This window comes from Euprymna scolopes, chromosome 29 (genome assembly GCF_053919585.1).
Source record: "Euprymna scolopes isolate OS-2025 chromosome 29, ASM5391958v1, whole genome shotgun sequence".
Lineage (NCBI taxonomy): Eukaryota > Metazoa > Mollusca > Cephalopoda > Sepiida > Sepiolidae > Euprymna > Euprymna scolopes.
In genome coordinates, this window is record NC_136510.1 from 77,908,965 (window position 1) to 77,936,218 (window position 27,254).

General features: G+C 36.4%; 2 protein-coding genes across 15 annotated transcripts in view; one reads left to right on the forward strand and one right to left on the reverse strand.

Moving 5' to 3' along the window:
- The window catches only part of LOC145252734 (uncharacterized), a 676,168-nt gene that overhangs the window by 422,552 nt on the left and 226,362 nt on the right, over positions 1–27,254 (forward strand). The window contains exon 4 of one of the 5 annotated variants that reach the window (XR_013863658.1): positions 865–1,148. The exons of the other annotated variants lie outside the window; for them this stretch is intronic. The gene's annotated coding sequence lies outside the window, so the exon portion shown is untranslated. Of the gene's footprint in view, positions 1–864; positions 1,149–27,254 lie in introns of those variants that run through there. 5 annotated transcript variants of the gene reach the window in all.
- The window catches only part of LOC145252731 (NADPH:adrenodoxin oxidoreductase, mitochondrial-like), a 314,252-nt gene that overhangs the window by 7,682 nt on the left and 279,316 nt on the right, over positions 1–27,254 (reverse strand). For all 10 annotated transcript variants that reach the window (XM_080112591.1, XM_080112589.1, XM_080112587.1 and 7 more), the window contains 6 exons: positions 26,963–27,085; positions 17,937–17,981; positions 14,278–14,346; positions 7,969–8,070; positions 1,616–1,808; positions 394–584 (listed from right to left, as the gene is read on the reverse strand). In XM_080112591.1, the coding sequence (XP_079968717.1) occupies positions 394–584; positions 1,616–1,808; positions 7,969–8,070; positions 14,278–14,346; positions 17,937–17,981; positions 26,963–27,085 (723 nt within the window). The remainder of the gene's footprint in view (positions 1–393; positions 585–1,615; positions 1,809–7,968; positions 8,071–14,277; positions 14,347–17,936; positions 17,982–26,962; positions 27,086–27,254) is intronic.

A 27,254-nucleotide genomic window follows, 5' to 3' on the forward strand; every position in this document is an offset into this window, starting at 1 on the left:
TTGTGTGAAATTTTTAAAAATCGACCCAACCGTTTCAAAGTCTATAGCGAACGAACAGTCTCTCACACACATACACTTATACACACACACACACACGTGCTGATACACGCGCGCACACACACACACAACATATTTATATTTAAGTAAAGGTAATATTCAAAAAAAAGTATTGTATTTTTCTTCTTCGATAAAAATGATTTTTATTGTCAGCTAAAATTAAAATAAATCATTCTGATAATGGCTTGTTGCAGTCTGGTGGCGATATGGTTTTATTCAGTCCTGGATTGCCTCCCTTGCCAGGCTTTACTTTCTCTCTATCCCAGGACAGCGACACATAATATATTCAGGGTCATTTGCACTTCTATGTTGACTTTTTACATCTCTAGTTCTTACCTCCAATTTATTCTTGACTAATCGAAGACCTTTTATAGACAATCCCTCGCTGAGTATCTCGACAGGACTCCTCAAAAAATGAAGATGCCACGTCCTCGTTGCATCTGCCCACATTTTCTGATCTTTTTCTAACGGTTTCACTGCTGTGTTATAGAGCAATTCTGTCAGTCGACGTCGCGGACGTGGCAAATCTAAAAGAAATAAATATAAGATTATTATTTAATTCTGTGATTGTATTGAAGCAAAAGTTTTACTTGCTTACGAGAAAGATTACCTGGCATCGCTTGGGAATGAAAATTACACTGTTACTTATGAACCGAATCCCATTTTTTTTTTTTTACTCTTACTTTTTTTTTTTCTAATTTTAATTTATTTTATCTATAACTTGAAAATTTTAGGTTTGTAGAAGGGAAGGTGGCAAAAAATACATTCTAAATATTAAACATGGTTTGCACACTTTTTTTACTGTAGGTGAAAAGAAAAAATATTGTTACATAACAAGAAATGATATATGGAAGAAGAATTATGCTTCATACTTTTTTGTTTGGAGGTTCTTTGTCCTCCTGCTGCTGGGCGCTGTGATGAATATCCACCATACTGGCACAATAAGACGATTGAAACATACCTGACTTTTCTTCTTGTGAACCACAGGACAATGATTCTCAGATTGTATTAACAATTCTTCCAAAAAGTTATACTCTCAAATTTTAATTAACAATTATTGAAGTCAAATTTTAATTAACAATTATTGAAGTCAAATTTTAATTAACAATTATTTAAGTAAGAAAAAAGAGGGGTGGGGGGGTCCCTAACGGGAAAAACATGCGAGAAACATTTACGGAAAAGCCTATTTGATTTTTAAATGGGCTTTTCCGTAACCACAACCAAGGTAAATGTTTCTCGCATGTTTTTCCTGTTAGGGATATCCTCCTCCCTCTTTTTTCTTTCTATTCAAAAAATGTTACATTGCCAAAAGTGTGTTTATTTATAAAGTCTGAAGAAATGCTGGTTTTTGAAAATTTTCAAACGATATAATGCTTGAAATTGTCGAACTGGACATTGAAACAATTGTAACATAAAATGAAATACACTTTTCGTTGCCATCAACACCTTGTCTTGAAGTCTTGATTTTGCACACACAGTCTATATATATATATATATATATATAGAGAGAGAGAGAGAGAGAGACAGACAGACAGACGGAGAGAGAGAAAGAGATTACCTTCTAAATAATCAGCCAAATGTTTGAAATCATCTGGATCCAGAACTGGACGTGACTTCGGTAGACGGGTCATTTCCCGGAATTCTTTGATAGTGAATGCCACCTGGAGTGGGCCCCTTCGACCAATCAGATGAACTCTTTGCACCTTACTGGAGCTAAGTGCTTTTATAGCCTTTTCGGTGATGTCTGTTTTCTGGAGAGAGAGAGAGAGAGAGAGAGAGAAACAAAAGGGGGAAAAAAAAAAAACATTTTTAAGTAGACGTTTGTAAATCCGGAACTCTAAAATAAAAGTAAAGAATTTAAACGAGTGGTGCAGCTAAAATTTATGTATCTATGAAATGTTTGAACTCGGTGATGCTGGTAATAGTAAGAGGACTTGGGACTGAGAGTGGCTAAATAGTATTACTGCTCATGGTGATATCCCCTCCATAACTCTTTCAATTTTTATATTCTTTCCTTTGTTCATTACCTCTGATTATATATATATATATATATATATAGAGAGAGAGAGAGAGAGAGATGGAAGCAAAAAGTGATAGATAAAATAAGAGCAGAGGATTAACCAACATATGGTGAGAAATAGGAATGAAATGGAAACAGCACTAATCCTGTGTGGGTTTAACCGGCTTTCTCCAAAGGAGGAAGTTCCATGGGAGTATTAAATTCACAAGCGAACCCCAGTATATCCCCATTAAGGAAGATGATAACATTAGGTTTTTGCAACTCTTGCAGGGAGGTGTCAACGTTCTTCTACATACAGCACCTGGAATTCCCAAATTGGTCACCCATCTGGTACTTACCAGGCTAAATGTTGCTTAACTTTGATGATCTAATTAGAACCGGTGTGCCAATGTGATTATGTCGTGCGTGAGAAATGGGGAAAGTGATTGATGGAGATTGCAGCTAATTACAATCAAAATCGAAAGTCACAAATGACGTCATCACTATGGACAATTGCTGCACAGGAAGACACACTTTATACAAATATCAGCTGTCCCTACTTGGCATCGGTCAGGATTCATTCGTTTCACATTTTTAATGTCATAAAGGAAATAAAAACGATTAGTTTTTATTGATTTACTAACAGGCCACCTGGCGTTGCCCGGTCATAAAATACACTTAAATATTATATTTTAATTCATACAGATTTCATATTTATTATTATAGAGCAAATTCTCTATTGATTATTATATTGCACCCAATATAATAATCAATATAGTAATGATTTCAAAAGTTGCCATCATCTGGAATCAAACCAGTCAATGCACCTGTCTTAGTTGTTATTTAACGTCACTGTTGTTACCGTCTGAGCTATCACTGGATGGATTGAAATAAAAAACAGCTAAAAATTAAGCAACTTCAAGCTAAAAATGTGTACGTATGTATACTCTGAATTTAGTTGATTTACTTCTGCCAAAGTTAGATGGGTTTTTTTTTTTCCACTGTGACCCCTTACAGGCTTAAAAAGAAATCGAAAGTGAGCTACATGTCCGAATACTCTACATATCAAATTTCAAGTTTGTAGACCAAATATTCTGAGAGGAGTTTGGTAGAGACACACACATCGACAAGGTCATTTATATATATATATATATATATATATATATATATATATATATATATATATATATATATATATATATATTTAAATTCAATTCACAATTTTTGAAAAAACATGTTCTTTTATTTATTCCTAAGAATATATGTTACTGATCTATTTCATTGGCAATTTTCAACAAACAGTAAAAATATGTTATTACTGTATTTTTTTAATGTAGCAAACTCTTTGCACAATTCTATGTCGAAGAAAATATATTCAAACACAATCTTTACGTGTCACAAATAGTCAAAATCATACCTCTCTCTCTCTCTCTCTCTCCATATATATATATATAAGAGCAAATAGTTAATAAAACATGTTAAAAACACTTTGAAAAAGAGTTAAAAACATATTTAATCTGAAAAGGAAAAACTTAATAAGTGGATAGTCCTTAATCCACAGAGTTTCGAAGAAATACTTTCCTTCTCATCAGAGGGTAGGAATTAGCAAAATGCAGGATCGGATTTTGCATACGTATTTGACGAAACTGCAAGTAAGTCAAAGATCTTACTTGATAACAAAAAGTGAAGCAGAGGGAATATGGTGAAGAAAAGGGCGATTTCACGTGAATGGATAGTCAGGTGAAAGGTAAGGTATCGAATGACGGTAAAATCCAAAAATGTAAGTCCAAGAAAGTTAATTTAATTTTCCATTCGCACAAGTAAAATCCAAGGAAATCGCGTAATTGGAAGATGGTCCAAAATAATCCAAAAGGCCGAAAATATGTACAAGGAAAAGGGGAAAAAATTCCAATAATAATAAAATTTTATATATATATATATATATATATATATATATATATAGAGAGAGAGAGAGAGAGAGAGAGAGAGAGAGAGAGAGAGAGATTTTTTTTTTTTTTTTATTTATTACATTTTCACCCCAAACAAGGCACATTGCCACTTTGGTGTAGGGGGCTACTATCAGGGGAAACATCTACTGGGGTACTATGTAGGGATTAGGGCAGCAAGATGTTGGTTCACGTTGCACTTGAACTTATGCATGTCAGTACAGTTGGGGAAGCAGTGACCTGGAATGGAATTCCAAAGTCTAGCAGTTCTGGGGAAGAAACTACTGGAGTAGAAAGATGTTTTACATCTAGGGATCTCTACAGTGTGAGGGTGGGATTTTGCAGCTTGTCGGGTCTGTCGAGGGTGTTCATGTCGTGGGGGCACAAGTGCTTGCAGTTCATCAGAGCATTCACCATTATAATACTTGTAAAACAGGCAGAGGGATGCAACGTTTCGACGATGGGACAGAGGCTGAAGCTTAGATGCCAGTTTAGGGCCTATCAGATTTGCGACTCTCTTTTGAACCCTGTCAAGGAGCGAGAGACTAGCAGCCGATGCACCAGCCCAAATATGACAGCAATACTCCATACATGGGCGAATAGTAGCCTTATAGAGGTACAGGATACTTTCGGGTGTTAGAAGTTTTCTAGCACGGTAGAGAGAGCCCACCTTCCTCGCAGCGGCCCTGGCAATGCTCTCGATGTAATTGTTCCAACTCATGTTTCCTGTGAACGTTAGGCCAAGGAGCTTGAGAGACGTACTCTCAGATAAAGAGTCGTTGGCCATTGCTATAGGTGGTAGGGAAGGTTTCTTGTAATTATTGAATGAAACCAGTTTTGTCTTGGCGGCATTGAACGTGACCATCCATTTTTGTCCCCATTCCACTACTGATTGGAGGTCATCCTCTAGTGCTTCTGCCATTACTTTAGATATATGTTCATTTGTTTTCCTGTCGTGCCTGCTATAGAGTGTGGTGTCATCAGCATATATACCCATCTCAGAGGCAATTTTGTCGGGGAGGTCATTTATGAATATCAGGAACAGCAGAGGTCCAAGGATAGATCCCTGGGGCACCCCCGCATTTATATCATATTGTTTAGATGTACGACCGTCGAGGACAACCTGGATTTTTCTCTTATCTAAGAAGGATTTAATTATGTTAAGTATTCTACCAGTGATACCGTATGATCTAATCTTCCTGAGGGAACCCTCATGCCATACCCTGTCAAAAGCCTTAGATATATCTAGAGCTACCGCTCTGCCCTCTCCCGCTTTGTCCAGTGAATGGTATATGCGTTCAGAGATTACAGTGAGGATGTCTGCCGTGGAACGGGCTTGTCTAAATCCATATTGTTGGTCGGTCAGAAGTTTAGCATCTGTAAGGTGCTGGACTAGAGCATGGTTAATTAAGGTCTCAAATATTTTGGCAAAAAGTGGGAGGAGGCTAATAGGGCGATAATTTAATGGGTCAGTTCTTTCGCCAGAATTCTTGAATACTGGTACCACAGAAGCAGTTTTCCAATATCATTGAGCATCAGACAAATGCAGTATATTTAGTATATTGTACTATTTATATTATATTATTTGTCAATCCTGCTATTAATGAAAAAATGTCACTTTTGTAATATTTACAAGAAAACCATATATATATATAAACATTTTCATGTGCTAGAACGTTTTCCTCTTAAATTCTACACAACTATGCAGAATGTAAAAACTATGAATAAATAGAATTTAGTGTAATAGTGAAATCAAACCAATCATCTAATAAGAAACCATAAAAAATGAATGAGTAATTAATGACGTTCGTTTTTCTAAGGATTATGAAAATTAGTTACTCTTCATATAGTCAGTCGCATACCTATGACTAAAAATATTAAGAAGTTCGTTTTAATAATTTTTAAATAAAAAAGTAGTTTTTTAATATCAATGTCAGAGCGAGAAAAAAACTCGACTTTATAGGTGCATAGACTGTTTCATTACTACTGTTGCCATTGTAACAATTTTCCTAACCAAAATATTTTATTTTCAAACAATCTGAAACCAAATAAATTTTGGTATTGACAAAATGGTGAGTCGGAATCTGTGATCTAAACAAAAATTGACAGCACTCCTTCTCACTGACGCTACAATTTACCCCCCCTCCTCTTAGCTTCGATAAGTTCTCTCAGCTGCCAAACACTCGACTCTCAGTCCACTCAAATTCGTCCTTTTTAATGCAGCTATTCCTCTCATATGCAAATTAATGCCTTTAAAGCACATTATTACAGTGAAAGAAAAGGTGAGCCATGGATTTGAAACCATTAAATTAATTTAAATGATATTTAAATTCGATTAGAGTAATCAAATTTTTTTTTAATTTTCTATTTCTTTGTTAAAGGTCTGTGCATTGTAGTAATTAATATCATTTCATTGTAATAACAGAATCACTTTTACGTCTTTTAATGTTAACGAGTTAAAAAATAACTTTGTGTTTCTCAACTTTCTAATAATACAACACACCTCAACATAGCATGTGTGCACAGCTCGCCTTCCTCAAAATGAACTTCCTGTTCTTCAAACAGCTTTTATGTAGCCAAAGATTGTCTAATTTGAATATAAGCGGCAAGAATTTACATTAGTTGGCACGACTGTGGAGGATAAAAATTAACTGTGTATCGCCATTTTTTTTTCTATTATTCAGCAGCTAAAACATGCAAACGTATGCGTGTTTTCGAGGCAAGTAATTCTCGCACTCACTCCTCTACAGAATCAAATATCAATATATCAGATGCCATGCTATTTAAGTCTAAATTCCAAAATAACCATATTAGATAAGAACTGTTTATTGTTTCTTTACACAACTCTTCTTATTGTTTCTTACTTTTTGAGATAAGGATTGATAATTTGTATTATTTGGGCTACTGTTCTTATCTTGAGTGTCATTTTTCATAACGTTTCGGCTGATGTAACTTCCGACTTTCTTGAGGTGTACCTTGTCAAACTCAGGAATCCTTCTGTTGAACTTGGGAATCTACACAGAATTTTCAATGGTACTTTTTATTTAATTCGCAGAGTTAGCATGCCCTTGTTCCTTCAGCCATTACTGGGTAGAATTGGTAATGACTTCTAACCAGGATTACATAGTCAAAAGGTATAATGTCCAACTCACACTCAGATACCAAGGATTCCAAAAATTCTGAATCCGACTCATGGAATTCCAGAATATCTAGCTCTAACTTCTTACTTTAACCAGGTCTTCCAATATTCAAACTGGTAATATGAAGAGAATAGAAAGTGGGCCTTGGATTTACTTTGGCTTTGCAATTCTTGCTTCCTTTATTTTGCCATTTAGTCTTCAGATTCCATGAACGATGTTTCTGGCAAAAGTGAAAAAATTGATGTTTTATAGGCTGTAATCTATTCATTAATCATGTTGACACACTGGTTCCTGCTGAATCACCAAAGTTAAGCAACGTTTAACCTAGTCAGTACTAAATGGCTGACCATTTGGGGCTTCCAGGTGCTGTATGTGCTCTCTGCTTATCTCGGCATTATTTCCAATTGTCCTGGACTTCTCCTTGCCACTGAACTCAAACAATGCCGATTCAGGAGAGGTGTGGTTGAGGATTGTGCAACACTTGCCTTACAATTATACATGCAGCTGCCCCTACAGAGGGTATCCTTTGTCTTTCGAGACTGAACAGACGCATCGAATCTATTGATATAACATTTATCATTGGCTAGTTTGTTTGTTTTTATCTTGTGTACTTTTTTAGCTTCTTACATCAAGTCGCTTGGAGCGATTTCCATAAAAAAAACTCTTTGGAGATTATAAAATCCCACTCCTAGCATTTTTATTAGTCCAACTCTGATTTCTCCGAAAACCTCTGTCACTGATTTTACAACCCGTTTATAGATTCTTTAAATAGATAATGATATAAAAAAAAGTACAAATCCAATATACATAATAAATCAAAACTTACCTTCAACAGCTCCAAAGGTGTCAGCAATATCCGTGCAATATCCAACGCCACATTTCCATGCCCAACAATAGCAACATCTTCTACATCCAAATTCAATTCCAACTAAGTATATTAAATAAAAAAATAAAGACATATTTAATGTTAAATAGAGAGGGAAGGAGGGGTAGTGAGAGATACTAAATGTTCTGATTGGTTGAGCCAGATCATGTAGAGTTGGAGAGAAGATATTTTTGAAATAGTCAGTTGATGAAATGCAGAACTAATAACAGGTAGACTCTGAAGCCATACTAATGTCAGTACCCTTTTCTGGGGTGGCCATGATCACGTCCTTACAGTTCACCCTAGAAAAGGGGATGGGCAGTGTATAACCTTATAAATCCTGAATCAATGCACAACCTACAGAGTGGAACGATAAAATTGTCGCCCTAAAGAAAACAACACTACAGCTTTATTTTTAAATTTTATTGAAAAAATCAATTCAGGTAACTTGATTATGTAGTAGAGCTGACATTTATTTGATGTAGCCGCCTTCAGCCTCAATAACCACCTCAATACAGATCCGGAGCTGGGGCATAACTTCTCCACAAGCACCAGTGGAAGCTCAGCAAATATTCGGTGGATAGCAGCAATCAGGCTGGCTTTGGTGTTGTGGGAGGTCATGTTGGTGATGTTCTCGACGTATGACCAAACAAAGTAGTCCAGCGGTTCAGGTTGGGAGAGGAGGGGGGGCAGTGAGAGAAGGGTACAAAGTCATAGCACTCCTTCTAAAGCCAAGCCTGGGTTCCTTTGGACTTGTGGGCCTGCGCTGAGTCCTGCTGCCACACCTAGGATCTGCCAGCAGTCACCTGATTGCATCAAGGGACCACCACACTCTTCAGCACATTCAGGTACACTTTGGTGTTGACTTTCAAGCCAACTTCAAAGATGTGAGGTGGCATGATGTGGCCCTCACTTGAAACCACATCAAAGACCATAACCGTGGCCGGAAACTTTGTTTTCATCACCTTGGTCACGTTCCTGTTATTCGTGGCAATCCAGTGAAGCATTGTGAGTGTGCCAGCAATGGTCCTGTTGTCATAACTTGGATCGGTAGAGAGCATGAGTAGTACAGCGGCGCATCTCCAATCTCACTTGTTGAACATTGTGTCACTTTTAGACATGATCGAAGGCTCTTATCACTTTTGGGATTTGTACACAACTGACCAACTAGCAGATGGTCTGCAACAAAAAAAAAAGAAAACCGGTTTTCATCGAACGGAAATGGAATCATGTTGTCTTTTTTGTTTTTATGGCGACAATTTAATCATTCCACACTTTAATTAGGATTGGAGGATAAATAAATATTATACAAAACTCTTAATAATATAAATAATCCTAAAACTCAGATAACTTTGCTTGCTTGCATATTGAATGTTTTAAATGGTGGGATGAAGAGTAAATGAGATACGAAGAAAGGAGAATGATAGTAGCAGCAGTATAGGAGAAAGAAAGGAGGATGATATGAATAAATAAATAAATGACATAAATAAAAACAAAAAGACTAAATTAGTGATAGGAGGAGGAGAGTAAGGGGATGACATAAATAAATGAATGAAGTATAGAAAAAAATAGGAAAAAAGATTATAGTAGTAGTAGCAGCAGTATAGAAGGAAAGAAGAAGGATGAGGTGAATAAATAAATAAACAACATAAATAAAAACAAAAAATGTGGTTAAGTAAAGAAACTTAGCTCATGCATCGTGCGGCTCGTGTTAGGAAAGAAAAAAAAGAGAAAATAAAAATGGCCGCCCCCTGGTATTTATGGACTGAAAATCACGTGATTTGACGAGAGGGAGGAGGGGGTATGTAAATGAGATGTGGTTGAGTCTCTCTATAAAAGAGCCGTCTTCTTTATTTTGGGCGTCAGTGTGGAAAGTGCAGAGAGAAGAGAACAGTTGGATGTGAGTTTGAGACTTTTGATCTGAGGTTGAGTTCAAATTTAACGTCAAGCTATTTCGGCACAGTGACAAAAATGGGTGACCAAGTAAGATTGAGCAGCGATATCCTGAGGCCATTTACTGGAGAAGGTGATGTGGTTGCGTGGCTTAACAAGCTGAAGTTGGTGGCAAGGCTGCAGAAGATCAAGGATGTAGCCACGTTAATACCAATGTATTTGGAAGGAAGTGCTCTAGCGGTCTATCTAGAAATGGGAGAGACGGAGCAGGCCATTGCTGAGAGCATTGAAAACTGGTTAAAGACCGCATTTTCCGAGAGCGCGTTTGAGGCTTACAACAAGCTCAAAAGAGTCACCTGGACTGGGGAGTCTGTGGACATGTACATGGCAGAGATAAGGCGACTAGCAGGATTGGCTGGATATGGGGGACGCAGCCTTGAGAAGACTGTAAAGCTAGTGCTTGTAACTGGTTTCTCTGATCGTATCTCCATGGAACTGCAACGACTTACTGATATTGAAACCATGGAGGTGGAGGAGATTCTAAGGCATGCTAGAGTTTTGGCGAAACAGCCCGGTGAGCTGGGGGCGGTCGCGGCCGCTGTGGCAAGCAGAAAGGAGCGACCAGTGATGAAGCAAGGCCGTGGATTTACCGGTAAATGCTTTCGATGTCAAGGCCCACACCTGATGAGAGACTGTTGGGAGCCACGGCCAGACATTATCTGTTTTCGGTGTGGCCAAGTAGGGCACATTAGCAGGAATTGCCCTTCGCTTCTGGGAAACAAGTAAAGGGGTGCTATTGTGCCAGTAGTCACCCCTTTTATACTGAACAGGCGTACAAGAGTTTGTTGCCACAGTTAGTGATCACAATCAATGGAAAGAGGGCTAGAGCTCTTGTTGATACTGGATGTACAACAACACTTATTACTACGAATGCCACCAACTCTTGGAATGGAACCAGCAACGTTAGAGTGGTGGATGGCAGAGGAGTGGAATGCTGTGGAGAGGCCGATGCGGAGATTGTAGTAAGGAATATGCCATTGCGGCTAAGAGTGAACGTGCTGGATAGACTGGTTGCAGAAATTGATGTGGTGCTGGGCCTGGACGCGATAGACCGACTGGGAGGGGCTACTATTGCTAAAGGCCAGGTGAAGTTTGGCAATCAGAATGCACCGGGAATAACAGGAAGTGTAACCAGGGGTGATACCAACCAACCGTCGAAACCCCGACAATGTCTGATTGAGGATGATGACTTTCGAGCCTGCTTTGATGGTGAAAAATGGATGGTAGAATGGCGATGAACTCGAATCGGGTCAGCTGCTACAAAAGCACACTGAAAGGAGCTGCGGAGCCGCAGTTTGCAAAAGAATTTGAGAGATGGATAGATGAAGGAATATTAATGCTGTGGTCAGGGAAAGTTGAGGGAATTTTGCTACTCATGGCTGTGGTCCAACCTATTAAGAAGAAAGTTAGGCCAGTGTTGGATTTCCGTGAGCTGAACAAGTTTGTCTCTTGTCACACAAAGGATGGAATTGATGTGTGTGAAGAAGTCGTAAGGAAATGGAGGAGGATGAAGCAGGCAACTAAATTTGTGGACCTGAAGTCAGCCTACCTCCAACTTCATGTGGATGAGAAATTGTGGAAATATCAATTGGTAGAGTACAAAGGTCAAGTTTATTGTCTGAACAGATTAGGATTTGGTCTGAACTCCGCACCAAAGATAATGACGGCAGTTGTTAAGACAGTGTTGGCCAAAGACGATGCAGTGAAGAGAGGCACCTGCTCTTACATCGGCGATGTACTAGTGGACAAAACAGAGGTGACTGTGGAAAGGGTGAGAGAGCATATCAAACCATATGGACAAACAACAAAACCGCCTGAGTCACTGGAAAACGGAATGGCTTTGGGATTTCGACTACAGAACAATAAGGCAGGAAAAATTGATTTGGGGGCAAGGAAATGAGATCCCTGAAGCCAAGGTTGACCTAGCCAAGAGAGAGTTTTTCTCTATATGTGGAAAGCTGGTTGGCCACTACCCAATAGCTGGATGGCTGCGAACTGCGTTCAGTTTTATTAAAAGGCAAGCTGGGACAGACAGTTGGGAAGATGCAGTTGATCAAAAAGTGCTTCTCATGATACAAGAAGTCATTGCAGAAGTGAAAAAAATGGACCCTGTGAGAGGAGAATGACATGTAAAGGATATGGACTGATGCTAGCAGTGTAGCATTAGGGGTATTATTGGAAATGGGAGAAGTGGCTGTTGAAGATGCTGCTTGGCTATGCAAAAAGGATATCAATGTTGCGGAACTCGATGCTGTGATGAAAGGCATCAATCTGGCTCTAAAATGGGGGCTACAGATAGTGAACGTTAAAACAGACTCTGCAACAGTGGTGTCGTGGATTAAATCGGAGCTGTCTGGTGATAAGCAGATCAAAACAAAAGGAGCAGCTGAGATGCTTATCAAGCGTAGACTTGGAGCGCTGGGAGATGGTTTGAGAATTCGAACTAAAGGTAGCTATTACCTTAGTTCCGTCACAAAAAAATAAAGCAGATGGGCTGACAAGAGTCAAGAAAGCCTGGCTACATAAGGAAAGAGACGGGGCAGTAGAGAATTTAAAAGACCTGCATAACCTGCATCAATTTGGAAAGGAACGGACCCTTTACCTGGCAAGAAAAGTAAACCCGCACGTCACAATGCAAGACGTCCAAAAGGTGGTGGAACAATGTAGAGAATGCCAATCAATCAACCCTGCACTGGCTAGACATGAAAAAGGGGAACTGCATGTTGAAGAGAAAGAATTGGCGGAGATTGGCCATTGACATCACACATTATCAACATGAACCGCATGTAACTATGATTGATTGTGGGCTTGAGAGAGTAGCGATATGGCGGAAAATCAAGAATGAAACAGCAGAAAAGGTAAAGAGAGTTGTCGAGGAGGTTTTTATGGAAAAGGGGCCAGTAGAAGAGGTGTTGGTGGATAATGGTACGTCTTTCCGCTCGGAAGTATTTAGAGACTTATGTGCGAAATGGAATGTGGGGCTATATTTTAGAGCTGCATACCGTCCAAGGTGAAATGGAATTATAGAGAGGCACCATCGCACTAGAAAAGCTGTGGCATCAAGAAGCCAGATTTCGTCCCAAGAAGCAGTTTTTTGGTACAATATGACGCCAAAGGCTGGTCAAGACGAAAATTCAGTGCCGCACCGGTCTATTTTTTCTTATGAATGGCGACATCCATTGGCTGTAACGCAGAAAGAAGAACAGGCCTGCGTGGACATCGCAGTTGGTGAAGAGGTGTGGGTGAAACCACCCAATTCTCATTGCACGACTCGCTGGAGAAAAGGTACAGTGACTGAAGTACTCTCCAAAAACAAGGTAGCGATTAACGGAATGCCTAGTCATATTTTAGATATATGGAAAGTCTCCTTGCCATCAGAGGAAGGGGAGGTTGATGCTGGTGTTGAAGTGTCTGAAGAAGAGCCTCTTCGACGATCACACCGTGAACGAAGACGCCCAGCGTGGATGGCGGACTATAATACTAATTACTGATCTTAGAGATCAAGGGGGCGTGTGGTTAAGTAAAGAACCTTACCTCATGCATTGTGCAGCTCGTGTTAGGAAAGAAAAAAAAGAGAAAATAAAAATGGCCGCCCCCTGGTATTTATGGACTGAAAATCATGTGATGTGACGAGAGGGGGGAGGGGGTATGCAAATGAGATGTGGTTGGGTCTCTCTATAAAAGAGCCGTCTTCTTTATTTTGGGTGTCAATGTGGAAAGTACAGAGAGAAAAGAACAATTGGATTTGAGTTTGAGACATTTGATCTGAGGTTGAGTTCAAATTTAACGTCAAAAAACTAAAGTAGTAGTAGTAGTAGTAAGAGTAGGAGGAGAGTAAGGGGATGACGTAAATAAATAAATGAAGTATAAAAGAAAAAGATTGTAGTAGTAGCAGCAGCAGAAAATTGCATAATAGAAAGACAATAAAAGAATGAAGGGAATAAATAAATAACATGAATAAAGAAGAAATGGAAAAGACAAAAGTAGTAGTTATAACAGCGTAAAAGAAAGGAATGGCAGTTTTGATAGTTCGAACTCGAACATATGCTGAGTGCCACCGCTGACACCATCACGAAACTTGCTTTTAAATTAGAAGTGGTCAGGAAGCAACCAAGAGGAAGGCTGCTGATCAGATGGGCAAACATCCTGCACGGTAATCTCCGTAAAACTAGCCTTCACCGGGAACAAGCCTGTGATTGTGTCAAGCAGAGACAAAAATCCGTTATTGTGGATCTCGCTGTAGCTCGGGATCTAACGCAAAAAAAAAAAAAAAGAAAATTCATTTGATTTCGAGTTTATTCCATTTTTGATACTTACATTCTGGTTTTCAGGTAGTCCATTGTACCAACCGACAAAATTCCGGGCTGATATGACGTTTGGAAGATTCTATACAAATTAATGAAAAAAATAACAGTATTGTTTAAATGTAAGAAAACGAAAAACATTACTTTGCGGTTTTAATTAAATAAAAAGTGTTCGATATCATACATTACATAAATATAAAAATTGATTATTGACAACTCACTGGTTTACCATTTCCATAATATGCATTGTTATAATTCACATGTATGGTGTAGTGAAGCTGTTGAATTCGTCTATCAGGTCGGAAGAAAAATAACATTATTTATATGTTTGTTGTTGGGACTCCACTGACAATAAACAGACTATATATATATATATATATATATATATATATATATATATATATATATATATATATATATATATATACCATTGTACAAAATAATCTCCTGAACTCTATGAATGGATCATTCATTATAAATTTTGGAATATATATTCTAGGCAACACAAAGAGTAATATGGGCGCATTATTTCTTTTTTTAAAACTTTTCCATTTAAGGAAATGCATCCATCAAAACATGTACTATGACTCGAAAACGGCTGGAGCGATTTTTATGAAATTTCACAAGAAGGTACTTTATGTGCTTGGCAGTGTTTTTAGAAAGGTTTTGTATTGGAATGTCTTTGATAAGTATGGAACAGGCGATTTTGACTAAAGTTAACATCTTGCACAGCCTAACATCACAAGTGCATTTGATAAGCTTTATTTCCACACAAGCGGAAAGGCTCAACATATAAAATCAACAGTATGTTCTTTGATATAACAGGGCTGTGTTCAAAATGAATGTTTATGTTTAAAACACAATTGAACCATGTTACTTGACTTTTTTATTTTAAACTTAAATTCAAGCCATTATCACCGCACAAGCAGTAAGGTCATGCATATAAAATCAACAGTAGGTTCTTTAATATGACAAATAGCGCGTTCAAAATAAATTTTTCTGTTTAGAGCATAATTGAACCATGATACTTGATTTTTGCATTTTAAACTTTAATTCAAGCTGTTATATATAAAAAATAATTTTATAAAATCAACATTAGGTTTTCCACAGTGTAATGTAGACTACAATGTCTTATGGACTTAGTCACTGCAGGGAGGCATGTAAAGCTGCCTCCCAGTGTACCGTGATGAGTCCCCAACTAGAGCAGGCTATCAATTGATTTGATTGAAAAATGGGTGATTTCACCAATTTCGATGACAATAATAATAATGGGAGTCTGAAACATTTGTTGATCATTATTCAATCTCGGGCAACGTCGGGTCTCTCTGCTAGTATATATATATATATGTAGATTGAGAATTCCGCTTTCGTAAATAAGCATTGTTGCCTGAAGAGGTCTCTAGTTACTAAATACTAGAAGACTGAAACATGCTCATGACTGTGTAGCAACAAATTACTGCTTATGTAAAGACAAATTGAAAATGTAACTTGCTCTACTTCCGTATTGAGTACTCTTGTATTAACCTCGTTATATTTCATTGGTTACCCTACTTTTGAAAAATAGCAACCTCAAATTATATATAAATAAATATATATATATATATATATCTTAACATCTCATTTATATATATATATATATATATATATATATATATATATATATATATATATATATGAACAAATGATTAATAAAACATGTTAAAAAACATCTTGAAAAAGAGTTAAAAACATATTTAATTTTAAAAAGGAAGCTCAAGATAAGTGGATAGTCCTTAATCCGCGGAGTTTTGAAGAAATACTCTCCTTCTCATCAGAGGGCAGGAATTAGCAAAATGCAGGATCGGATTTTGCATGTAAAAGTATTTAATGAAACCACAAGTAAGTCACAGATCTTACTTGGTTAAAAAAAAAAGGGTGAGGTAAGGGGAATAGGAGGTAAAAGAAAAAAAATGATAAAAAGATTTCACATAAATGGATAGTCCGGTGAAGGGTAAAAAATCCAAGAATGGTAAAATCCAAACACGGTCGAATTAAAAACTTCCAATCCAACAGGTAAGTTCCAAAGGAATCGCATAACTAAATATATATATATATATATATATATATATATATATATATATATATATATATATATATATATATATATATATATATTAAGTAATGTGATTTATAATTTAAAAATTAAAAAAAAATTTTTTTTTAATTTAAAAATCAAATTTTAATTAAATTAAAAATCAGTTTCATAAGAAGGAACAACAACAAAGTCAATTATCTGTACGATCGTTTCGGAAATCCGTGCTTTTTATTTGTGGTATACATGAAGTCACGTAGAACAATTATACATAGTTTTTTTGGTAAGCACGGTCTCCTCATCAGCAAATTTAGGAGGATTTCTATTGAATTTAATATATATATATTAACATCTCATTTAATAACACTAATATCTTAATTAAAGTCTTATTTAAGAACACTAATAAATTCATTATAAATTTTGTTTCTCAGTTGATTATTGGTTGAACCTTTTGTATTTATCAATTCCTGTTGGGAAAGTTTTCATCAATACTTGATCAATAAAAAACACAGATGAGATTTTCACTTTAATACATCATAACAGTGAAATAATATGAAAAAAATCTATGCGGCCTTAATGTCAAAAAAACGGAAGTAGTAGTAGTAGTAGTAGTAGTAAGAGTAGGAGGAGAGTAAGGGGATGACGTAAATAAATAAATGAAGTATAAAAGAAAAAGATTGTAGTAGTAGCAGACGTTGCCCGAGATTGAATAAGTTCTGATTTAATCAGTTCTGGTTTGTGATATCATCTGAACACAGTGCTAAGAAGGAAAACAAGCTAAATCAATTTCACTGAGTTTTATTTCTGCAGCCATTTGAATTTTAACTGAAATGTCTATAAAAAAAAAACAAGTGAAGCATGCATGGTCCCCCGTGGATGCACAGTGAACAAGGCATAAAAAAAAAAAATGACTAAGTTCAGCATTTGCTCCCACCCCCACCTCCATTTAGTCCCAAAAGTCCCCAGGGGATGTCAAATCCTGGGGTGAAAATGAACAAACGGTACAGTTTTAGGTCTTCACATATGTAAATTTGAATTCTGCACCATGCAAAAAAAGAAATGACTAAGTCTATGATTTGCCACCCCCTCCATTGAGCCCCAAAAGTCCCCAAGGCCTTAACATATTTAAATTTGAGTTCAGCATCATGCAAAACTGCTGATAAATAGACATATATAGAAAATTTTAGGCATATATGGTAAAATAGTCCCCAAAACGGAGTGTTTTTATTAGCTCTAAAAGAGCCCCTGAGTTACACCCAAGAGTTATCACAAAGTATAGACAAGCAAAATTATATAGAAATCAGTTAGTTACAATTTTTCAGAAAGTTTTATAAAAATCCAAGACATCAATTTTTTAAAATAAGCACAAAAGTGTCAATTTTAGCCATTTTTAAACTGAAAGACATTCCTAGGGGGGCAACCAGAGTTTTTCCGGAAAGTCCATTCTGTTACTTTTTTATTCATATCATGTTTAATGTTTGTGCAAAATTAAAAAAAATTCCAAGGCGTAGTTATTGAAAAAAGTGCGAACGGACGGGGGTGAATTTACAGGTCCACCCTCCTTTTGACGAGGGACCAAAACAGATATATAATCAACCTACCTCTCCTTGTATATTAAGGCACCTCTCAGAATTGGCTCCATATGCCTGACAACAGAATGAAAATTTTTATTATTCTTATTGGTCACAATCATGGGTAGTTTTTTTTTTATATATATATACTTTTTTAATTACAATATATATGTCTTTATTAAAGTCATATTTGAGAATAAAGAAATATATCTTAAACGTCTTTTTAAGAACACAAATATCATAATTAACATCTTATTTAATTACACAAATATCTTAACATCTCATTTAATAACACAAATATCTTAATTAAAGTCTTATTTAAGAACACTAATATCTTAACATCTCATTTAATGACACTAATATCTTAATTAAAATCTTATTTAAGAACACTAATATCTTAATTGAAGTCTTAAGAACACAAATACTTTAATTAAAGTCTTATATAAAAATGGATTGTGGGTTTGGGTTACAGTTTCCTGTAATTTTTAAATTTTCGTTTGTGTCTTATTATTGTAAACCTCCACTCCAAGTAAAAATGGAAGATCATGGATTGCTTCTGGATTTCATTTTCATAACTTTTTTTTTAAATTCTGGAAATCCAGCTGATTGACTCCCATTAAATGAAAAAGGAAAAAAAAATACATATATATAAAACATATAACAACCAATCATGGACAAATTGATTCTGAACCAGCATAAGATCTTTTGTTGGATTTGGGGAACCATTTCAAATCTGTTTCTGAGACTGTGGATCTTGATAGCATTATCTCCTCTGTAAGAAATAACTCTAAGACGACCAGATTTAGGGACATCACGAACACTGCTAGTGTTTTGGTACTTTTGCTCAGTCATTCGTATTGTTTTTTCATCACATTTCAATCTGCAGCCGATTTCTCGATTGGATACACCAGAAACGTGGAGATTAATGAGCTCTTGACGATCACTAATAGAAAGTTAAGGTATAATGACTAAAAGTTACGTTGTATAACCTGGAGCAACAACAATTACGATTAGAGATGCTAAAAGGTGGATATTTTAAGCTGGTTTTAAGCTCATTTGTTGCTGCAGAGTTTGTTTTTGCCTTCTTGATTTGAAGTTAATTTTTTATATTGACATTACCACTATTTACTAAATTGACGTGAACACTAAGAAACTTCAATTAAAAGTCAAATATAAACAGGTAAAATTATAGAGGAATAAAAGGCTAATCTAATGAGATATAGGTTGTTTAAACATGTACATTCAATTTAACTTAAATTTGCTGTTTTTAAAAAAATGACACGTGCTAACTTTCTTTTTTGCGCCACTGTACATATAATGTAATATAAAAAAATGGTGTGTGTGTATATATATATATATATATATATATATATATATATATATATATATATATATATATATATACCAGTTGTATAAGACGATTGCTAAATCACGAAACCATGTTTGTTTAGCGTAGGCTAGAGATTGCAACACCCGGTATCTTATGAAATATTGGTTTTTAAAAGTGATTTTTTAAGCTTTAACGGTCGTTTATATGCTGAAATATAAGGTATATATATATATATATATATATATATATATATATATATATGCATATGCATGTGTGTGTGTGTGTATATATAACTATTTTTAATACCTATGGACATTAGTGTTTATAATTATTTTTAATACCTACGGACACTAGTGTTTCATCCTTCCAGAATTATCAGTGCAGGAAGTTATGATTGCTGCTGGTCATGGGATTCAAACCCCGACAACAAAATCATCTCTATCTCCATTCCACAACAATATTCAAGTGGAATTAAACATTTATAAAGGCATAAACGTTATACAAGAACAGTCTACAGCGATCAAGCAACTAAATTGTCACAATCTCGCATACAGGCTAAATGACCAACTTATCCATTTGCACACACACTTTATATATATATATATATATATATAAATTATTTACTATAATAATTAAATACCTACAGACACTAGTGTTTCATCCTTTCAGGAATCTTCAGTGCAGAGTGTCACGATTAACACTAGTCGATAGATTCGAACCCGGCAACACAAGACATCGCTGGCTCGATTAGCAAAGACTGTATCCATTCAGCTACCATTAACCACGTGAAATAACGTTGAATTTAAACATTTTATTTTGAAAAGTTTTTTTTTACGTCAGTGGATCAAACTGTTATATATATATAACAGTTTGATCCAGTGCTTCTGAAGAATAATAAAATATTTTAATTTTACATCTCAGACATTAAAATGTACTGTTGAAATTTATTATTCTAATGTCAAGCATATTCAACTTTTGAGAGAAATAAAAAGAACATTATTATCATCATCATCATCATGGATGAATATATCAAACGTATTTGTCCACTTTGAAGTATTTTGATTTCTATGAATGCTTTTGTTTTATTTCGTTTATAGATTTTCAAAATGAATGCGTTTATAATTGTTGTTTGGACAAAAGCCAAATTGAGGAGAGAGCAATTATGAACCATTTTAAGACACTTCATTTCTCACGCAATTGAACTCTTAGAACCAAGGTTCTTTGTGTGCATAGCTTATTTGTGACAGAATAAGACGAGAAATATTCAGTCTGGAGAATTTACCATCAGAAAACAGGATGCCAGAATCGACATTGGATATTATTATGTTGAAAACGCTAAAATAAATGATTAAAAAAAAAACAAAAAAAAAAATCATTTCTTTCTGTTCATTAACCGGGGAATAGTACACTATATAAGAGAAATGTTCATAAGTATACTGCAATGTAGTAAAGATATTTTCATGATATGTGCTCAACTGAGCTTCAAACTTTGCAGCCCCCCCCCCCGTATTTCAAATGACACTATAAATTAGTTTGAGCATCCATCGATAGCTGCGGTTTCAAATGGTTTTAAGGAATCATTGAAAACTCAGCCCTTAGAGTTAAATACACCAAGGTGACAGTTCCTTAGTTGAAGCTATGGCTAACTAACTGTTTGAAGATTAGTTTGCCATAGCGTCGACTAAACAATGGTCATAATTGATATCTTTAACCCTATGGGCTGAGTTTCTAGTGTTTCCATGAGTTCATAGGTATCAATGCATGATCAATGTATAGTATTATTTCTAATGAGGCTACATCAAAGGGAGGTCACTCTCATATTTTTGTCTAGAGTTGCTGAATTGGTCTTTGTAAAGTCAAATTTCACAAGTTTGGCCATTTTTTAAACAGTTTGGCCATTTTTGAAACAGTTTGGCCTTCAAAAATTTGTATTTGGCCTTTTTTCAAAGCATAACATATTGGCTTACTAAGGAAGGAACACAGAGAATATTATAGATAAAAAAGATATGCTATTTAATATTAAATTGAGCACTCTTGTTATTTTTCTGAAAAGGTACCTAACTCCTGATGCAATCCTCTATCTGTATGAATATCAGATTCGACACAGAATGGAGTACTGCTGCCATGTCTGAGGAGGCACCACTCAGAGCACCTTTTTTTACCAGAACAGAGTGTAAAATTGACTTCACAATCTAGTGGCAGATAACCTCATCTCTCCCCTGCAGCTCCTTTCTCACAGAAGAGACATTGTTAATTGATATTTCCATGATAGGCACTCGACTGAGCTTCAAGCTGTGATCCCCCTCCAAAAATCTTCACTGTAAAAAACGCATCTTTCTACCAACACTTCAAAAGAGTTTCCTTTTTTTCCTCTGTGTACCTAAAAGCCTAGTATCAGCATACACCATGCTGCAACAGTGTCAGGTTCGTTGGGCGGATCATTCATATATGCCACACAGTATATTCCAAAATCGCTTCTTTACAGTGAGCTGGCCAAATGCAAAAGAACCGTAGCAGCAGAAACAGTTCAAGAACAGCTTAAAGATGCCTCTCAAACAGTTTGGTTTCCTGTGGGAAAACCTAGCTCAAAACAGATGTTCCTGGCATATCGCAAGCCGCAAAGAGGCTACGATTGCTAAATCTGCATCCACTGAAGAACACAAGAGAAAACATGCTATTCAAAAAGACAGAGCAGTCAACACCTCTGCTACAGAATCATCCCACGCGTGCAGGAGATATTTCAGAGCTCTGATTGGATTTACAAACCATCTTTGAACCCACAAAACAACTACATGATCATAGTGATCCTCGCAAATGATGGATGAACATCATCTCCTGAAATCAAACAAAACTTCAATGTACAAAGTTTATTTCCAAGAATTCCCACCTGCGGAACACATTACCGTGAGAATGTTACCCTACAGACTACAATGTGGTCGTTTTAAAATCCAATGTTAACAATTATCTGTTACATCCTCCTGCGTTTTGTCATCCAACTGAAAATTTCATTATCTTAATCCTTTCATGCAGAGGTTTTCAAACGATTCACTCCCTTCTCCCTTGGGTGTTACTAAACTATCCTCGTATTTCTGTCATTTATAATATAAATTTCACCTGCCTGTTTAAATGTATGTATGTATGTATGTTTCGCAAAAACTTTCGACAGAGGTGACAGATCCTTACAAGATTGGTATCATTTTGAAGCGCGACATCTCGGACGACAAATATCGAAAAATTGGCCAAAAGCCTTAATTCCTTCACCCTAAACTCGGCCATTTTGTACAATGAAGAGTCAATATTTTTGCTGACATTTTAGCAAGTCATCATCACCGTTGGATTGACTTTGGTTAATTTTAATGTTTTTGACTTCATAGAGACATCGGCTAAAATGTTCGATTTTCTTTGAGTTTCTTTTCCACCTTCGTGTCATGGGTTCGAGCCTACCTGCCTACTACCACTTTTTTTTTTTTTTTTTTTTTTGCTCAACACACACCTCCAAACACCCGAGCAATGCCAGGCACCCAGGCTAGTCAACCTATAAGTTCCATCACCTCATCACACCATAATTCTAGGGAACAAAACGAAAAATCCTTAATCAGAAGCTAGACTCATATGTCTGTTTCGCCAAAAATCGGAAGCTAGACTGCACTTGCATGCAAGCAAAAAGATATCTTTTCCGCTTTCTTTCTTTCTTTCTTTTTCATGTTTTCTTTCTTTCTTTCTTTTCATGTTTTCTTTTACACGAACCGAATGACACTTCAGGTGACACCGTCAATTCTAGCTACAGCGTTTGACATACGTCAACAACTTAACCTTTTGAACTCTATTTGCATTATCCAATCTGCACAGCAAAATCACAATTTCCAACATGCTGGTGTAACCCGGGATAGATTATATATCACGAGTTTATCAGATCTAATCCTATCTTTAAGACTCTCATTACACATCCATCATATCATTCCCATATCATTTCTCTCCATGCAACGCATATCCTCAACCATCACTGGTCAGTTTCCATGTAATTTATCAAGATTTTGTTAAAGTTGTTTATTTTTCTAATGATGTTGTGTAATTGCTTTAGAGAAATTACTAGCTGGGTGCCCAGCGTTGCCCGGGTGTTTGTAGGTGTGTGTTGAGCAAAAAATAAAAAATAAATAAATAAATAAAAGTTGTAGTAGGCAGGCAGGCTCAAACCCGTGACACGAAGGTGGAAAAGAAAGTGAAAAAAAAAACGTAACATGTTAGCTGTTGCGCCCATCGCCAAACCAGAAGTGACGTAGGTTTAAATTAAGTCAAAAAAAGGGTGATGACTTTCGAAAATAGTGCCAAAAAAAGCGACCTATCCCTGTAGAAAAGTGCCGAGTTGAAGGTGGAGGAATTAATGTTTTTGGCCAATTTTTCGCTATTTGTCGTCCGAAGGGTTGAGCTTCAAAATGATACTGATCTCATGAAAATTCGTCGCCTCTGTTGAAAGTTTTTACGAGACATACATACATACATTTAAACAGACAGGTGAGATTTATATTATAGATTATGTTGTTTGTGGAACTCTAAGTCTTTAATTACATTTAAAACCTCAATAAAAAGAAATACTACGTGGGTATGACTTCCTTAGATTTCAAAACCAAATGTTACGGCAATAAAAAGCACTTTCAATAACAAAAAGCAGCACTACAATTATACTGTACAGATTTAATCTTCCTCTGGGGTCATCAGAACTAAGCCCAAACATACACATACATCATGTCATTCGCATATCATTTCTCTCCATGCCACACATGTCCTCAACTCTAACTGGCGAGGTTTCCCATCTATACTTGCAATCACGCTAGTTATGTTAATAACATTATTCGATAACTCATGTGAGTGTGTATTTTCTCACAACTGAAAAACAAATTACGAAGGTCGTTCCAAAAGTAAGGCCTCCTATTTTTTAACTAAAAAACTGAAACACCAAAGAGCTACAAAGACAGAAGTGATACCATTAAAACGGGTGACCCTGTTGTGCTCAAGAATTTATTTCACATAGTCACAACCATTCTTCACTTATGCCAACGAAGAACAATGCCTCAGACGTAAACATCTGAATCACGCTGTGTCACTCACATCTCCGTCACCACTCTGAAATCGGCGAACTCATCTCCTAACTGTACTAACATCAACTGCATAGGCTTCATAAATGTTCAACAAATGCTTGTTCAATTTTTTTTTGGCATGGAAGAAAATAAATGACGCATCTCTGCTTCTGGCGCACATTCATGACAGGGGTCGATTTCTTAGAGAGTCTCATACCGTCAATATCTGTAACAGGGAGATAAACCTTTCAGGTCATGAATGCATAGCTTGTCATCATAACAATACAATTTGCAATACACTCTGATCCATTCAGGCAGAATTAAAAAATAGAAGGCATTACTTTTGGAACATCACTTATAATCTATATTTTTTAAATTATTTAATACTAGCCTGGGTGCCTGGCATTGCCCGGTTGTTTGGATATGTGTGTTGAACAAAAAAAAAAAAAACGTAGTAGTAGGTAGGCAGGCTCAAACCCGTACCACGAAGGAGGAAAGGAAAGTGAAAAAAGAAAACATGATGTGTTTGCTGTTGCGCCCATCGCCAAACCGGAAGTGATGTAGGTTTAAATTAAGGCTAGACAATTGAAAAGAGGTGATGACTTTTCAAAATATCGGCGAAAAAAGTGATCCCTCCCTGTAGAAAAGTGCCCAGTTGAGGATAAAGGAATTAATGTTTTTGGCCAATTTTTTTATATTTGTCATCCGAAGGGTCGGGCTTCAAAATGATACCAATCTCGTGAAAATCTGACGCCTCTGTCGAAAGTTTTAGGCAGACACACAAACATACATACATGCATTTAAACAGACAGGTGAGATTTATATTATAGACTAGCGGGGTGTACCCGGCGTTGCCCGGGTGTTTGGAGGTGTGTGTGGTTTTGGGTAAATCCAAAGAAAAGAATAATAAAAAAATCGTTGCCCGGGTGTTTGTGTCGGGGGGGGGGGGGGTTAAAATAATAAAAAAATGTTTTGGTAGGTAAGTATGAAGGATCGAACCCGAAGAAGTTGGAAATTAAAGTGTGAAAAAAAGCGTGCGACGTCAACCACTGGGCCACCAAGAAATAGTAACGGAAACATGTTTAAATTTATTTAAGTATTGGCAGGTGCCTGTACTTAATGACTTAATGAAGTCAACTTTCACTGTGGGGCAGTATTTTTAATTTTTTTTTTGTTTCCCCAAGATGTTGGGAGGAAACCAGCTCCCCATAAAAAGGGGATTATTTGTCCAAATTGAATAGCAATTGTCTGATATAAGGAGAAACTCCAAATGGATCAAAGCTGATTGCTTTTGGACATTCCCGGCGATCGCACCGGGAACAATGTCTTAAGCTTCGTTTTGCTTTTATTATACAAGCCCAATCCACACGCGGCGATCGAAAAATGTGGAATATTTAGCCTTTCAAACTCGGGCAAATTAAATAGACAGGCGACCTCTGCTGTTAACTCGTAGATGTTATCATTTAGGCGTGATATAAAAAGTTTTAAGAAGGAGTGAGCTGACCAATCGCTTCTCAGAAAAAAGCCTTTTTCGGACATACACAAAAAGCGAACATATATACACACACATATTTTCGCTTTTTACCCGGCATTGCCCGGGTGTTTGGAGGTGTGTGTGGTTTTGGGTAAATCAAAACTCCGGGGGGGGGGGGTAAAATAAAAAAAAAATGTTTTGGTAGGTAAGTATGAGGATCGAACCCGAACCCTTGAGGCAAAGTTGGAAATTAAAGTGTGAAAAAAAAAGAGTGCGACGCTAACCATTGGGCTACCGCGAGATGCTAACGGAAACACGTTTGAGTTTATTTAATTACTTAAATTAGCAGGTGCACGTTTTAATGACTTAATGAGGTCAACTTTTGACTGCGGGGTATCATTTAGTGCGGAACGTTTTTTTTGTTCTAAGATTTTGGGGGTAGGGGGAAACAGCTCCACTTGTCGAAATTGAATAGCAATTGTCTTCTGATATAAGGAAATAATATTTCCACATTGAGTAAAGCTCATTGCTTTCGGACATTTCCGGCGATCGAGACCGGAAAAATACCTAGACAATTAGTGTCGCTTTTATTATAGGAAAAGGCCTAACCCACATGCGGCGAGCGAAAACTGTTGAATATTTATCTTCCCGAAGTCAAGCAAATTAAATAGACAGGCGAGCTCCGTTGTTAACTCTGAGATATTACGATTTACATGTGATATAAAAAGTTTTAAAAAGTTGTTAGGCGACCGAGCGCTTCTCTGGAAAAAGCCTTTCTTGGACATACACAAAAAGTGAACACACAAACACACACACATTTTCGCTTTTATATATATAGATTAAATGAATATTTATTGAAATCTTACTAAAATATGTAGGGTTCCAACAATACACATTAATCTCATCCTTATGTTTCTATTTAAAAGATAATTCTCCATAATTGACATCTGTCAAAACAACTCATCTCTGACGCTGGTATGTAAGCTTATTAAAATTATGACATTTTAAATTGCAAGAATCAAATAACTTGTTTATTTGCATTAATCTTCCCCAAAGCAAAAACTTATTTGATCAAATGACTCCGTGAACCCACCAAAGCAAGACTTTAATACACGAATGAGAATTTGAGATGTGATTTAGACAAAAATTGTATCAAATATTTGAAACAGAAACTTACCAGAACGACAGCTGTGTATGCTTCCTTGAGTTGAGCCAAGGATACATCCTTCCCGACACTGACATTGCCAACAAATGAGCACCGGTCGTTGTTGACCACTTTGCTGAAGGTATTGATCACATTCTGTGAAAGAAAGAAAAATTCCTCATGAACACACTAACACACATTATATATATATATATATATATATATATATATAGTATGTTCATTTCTTTATTCAAACATTATTGGCTACATATGTGCATACATGTTTCTGCTGCAATTCCTTCAGAAAAACAGCAGCATTGTGCCG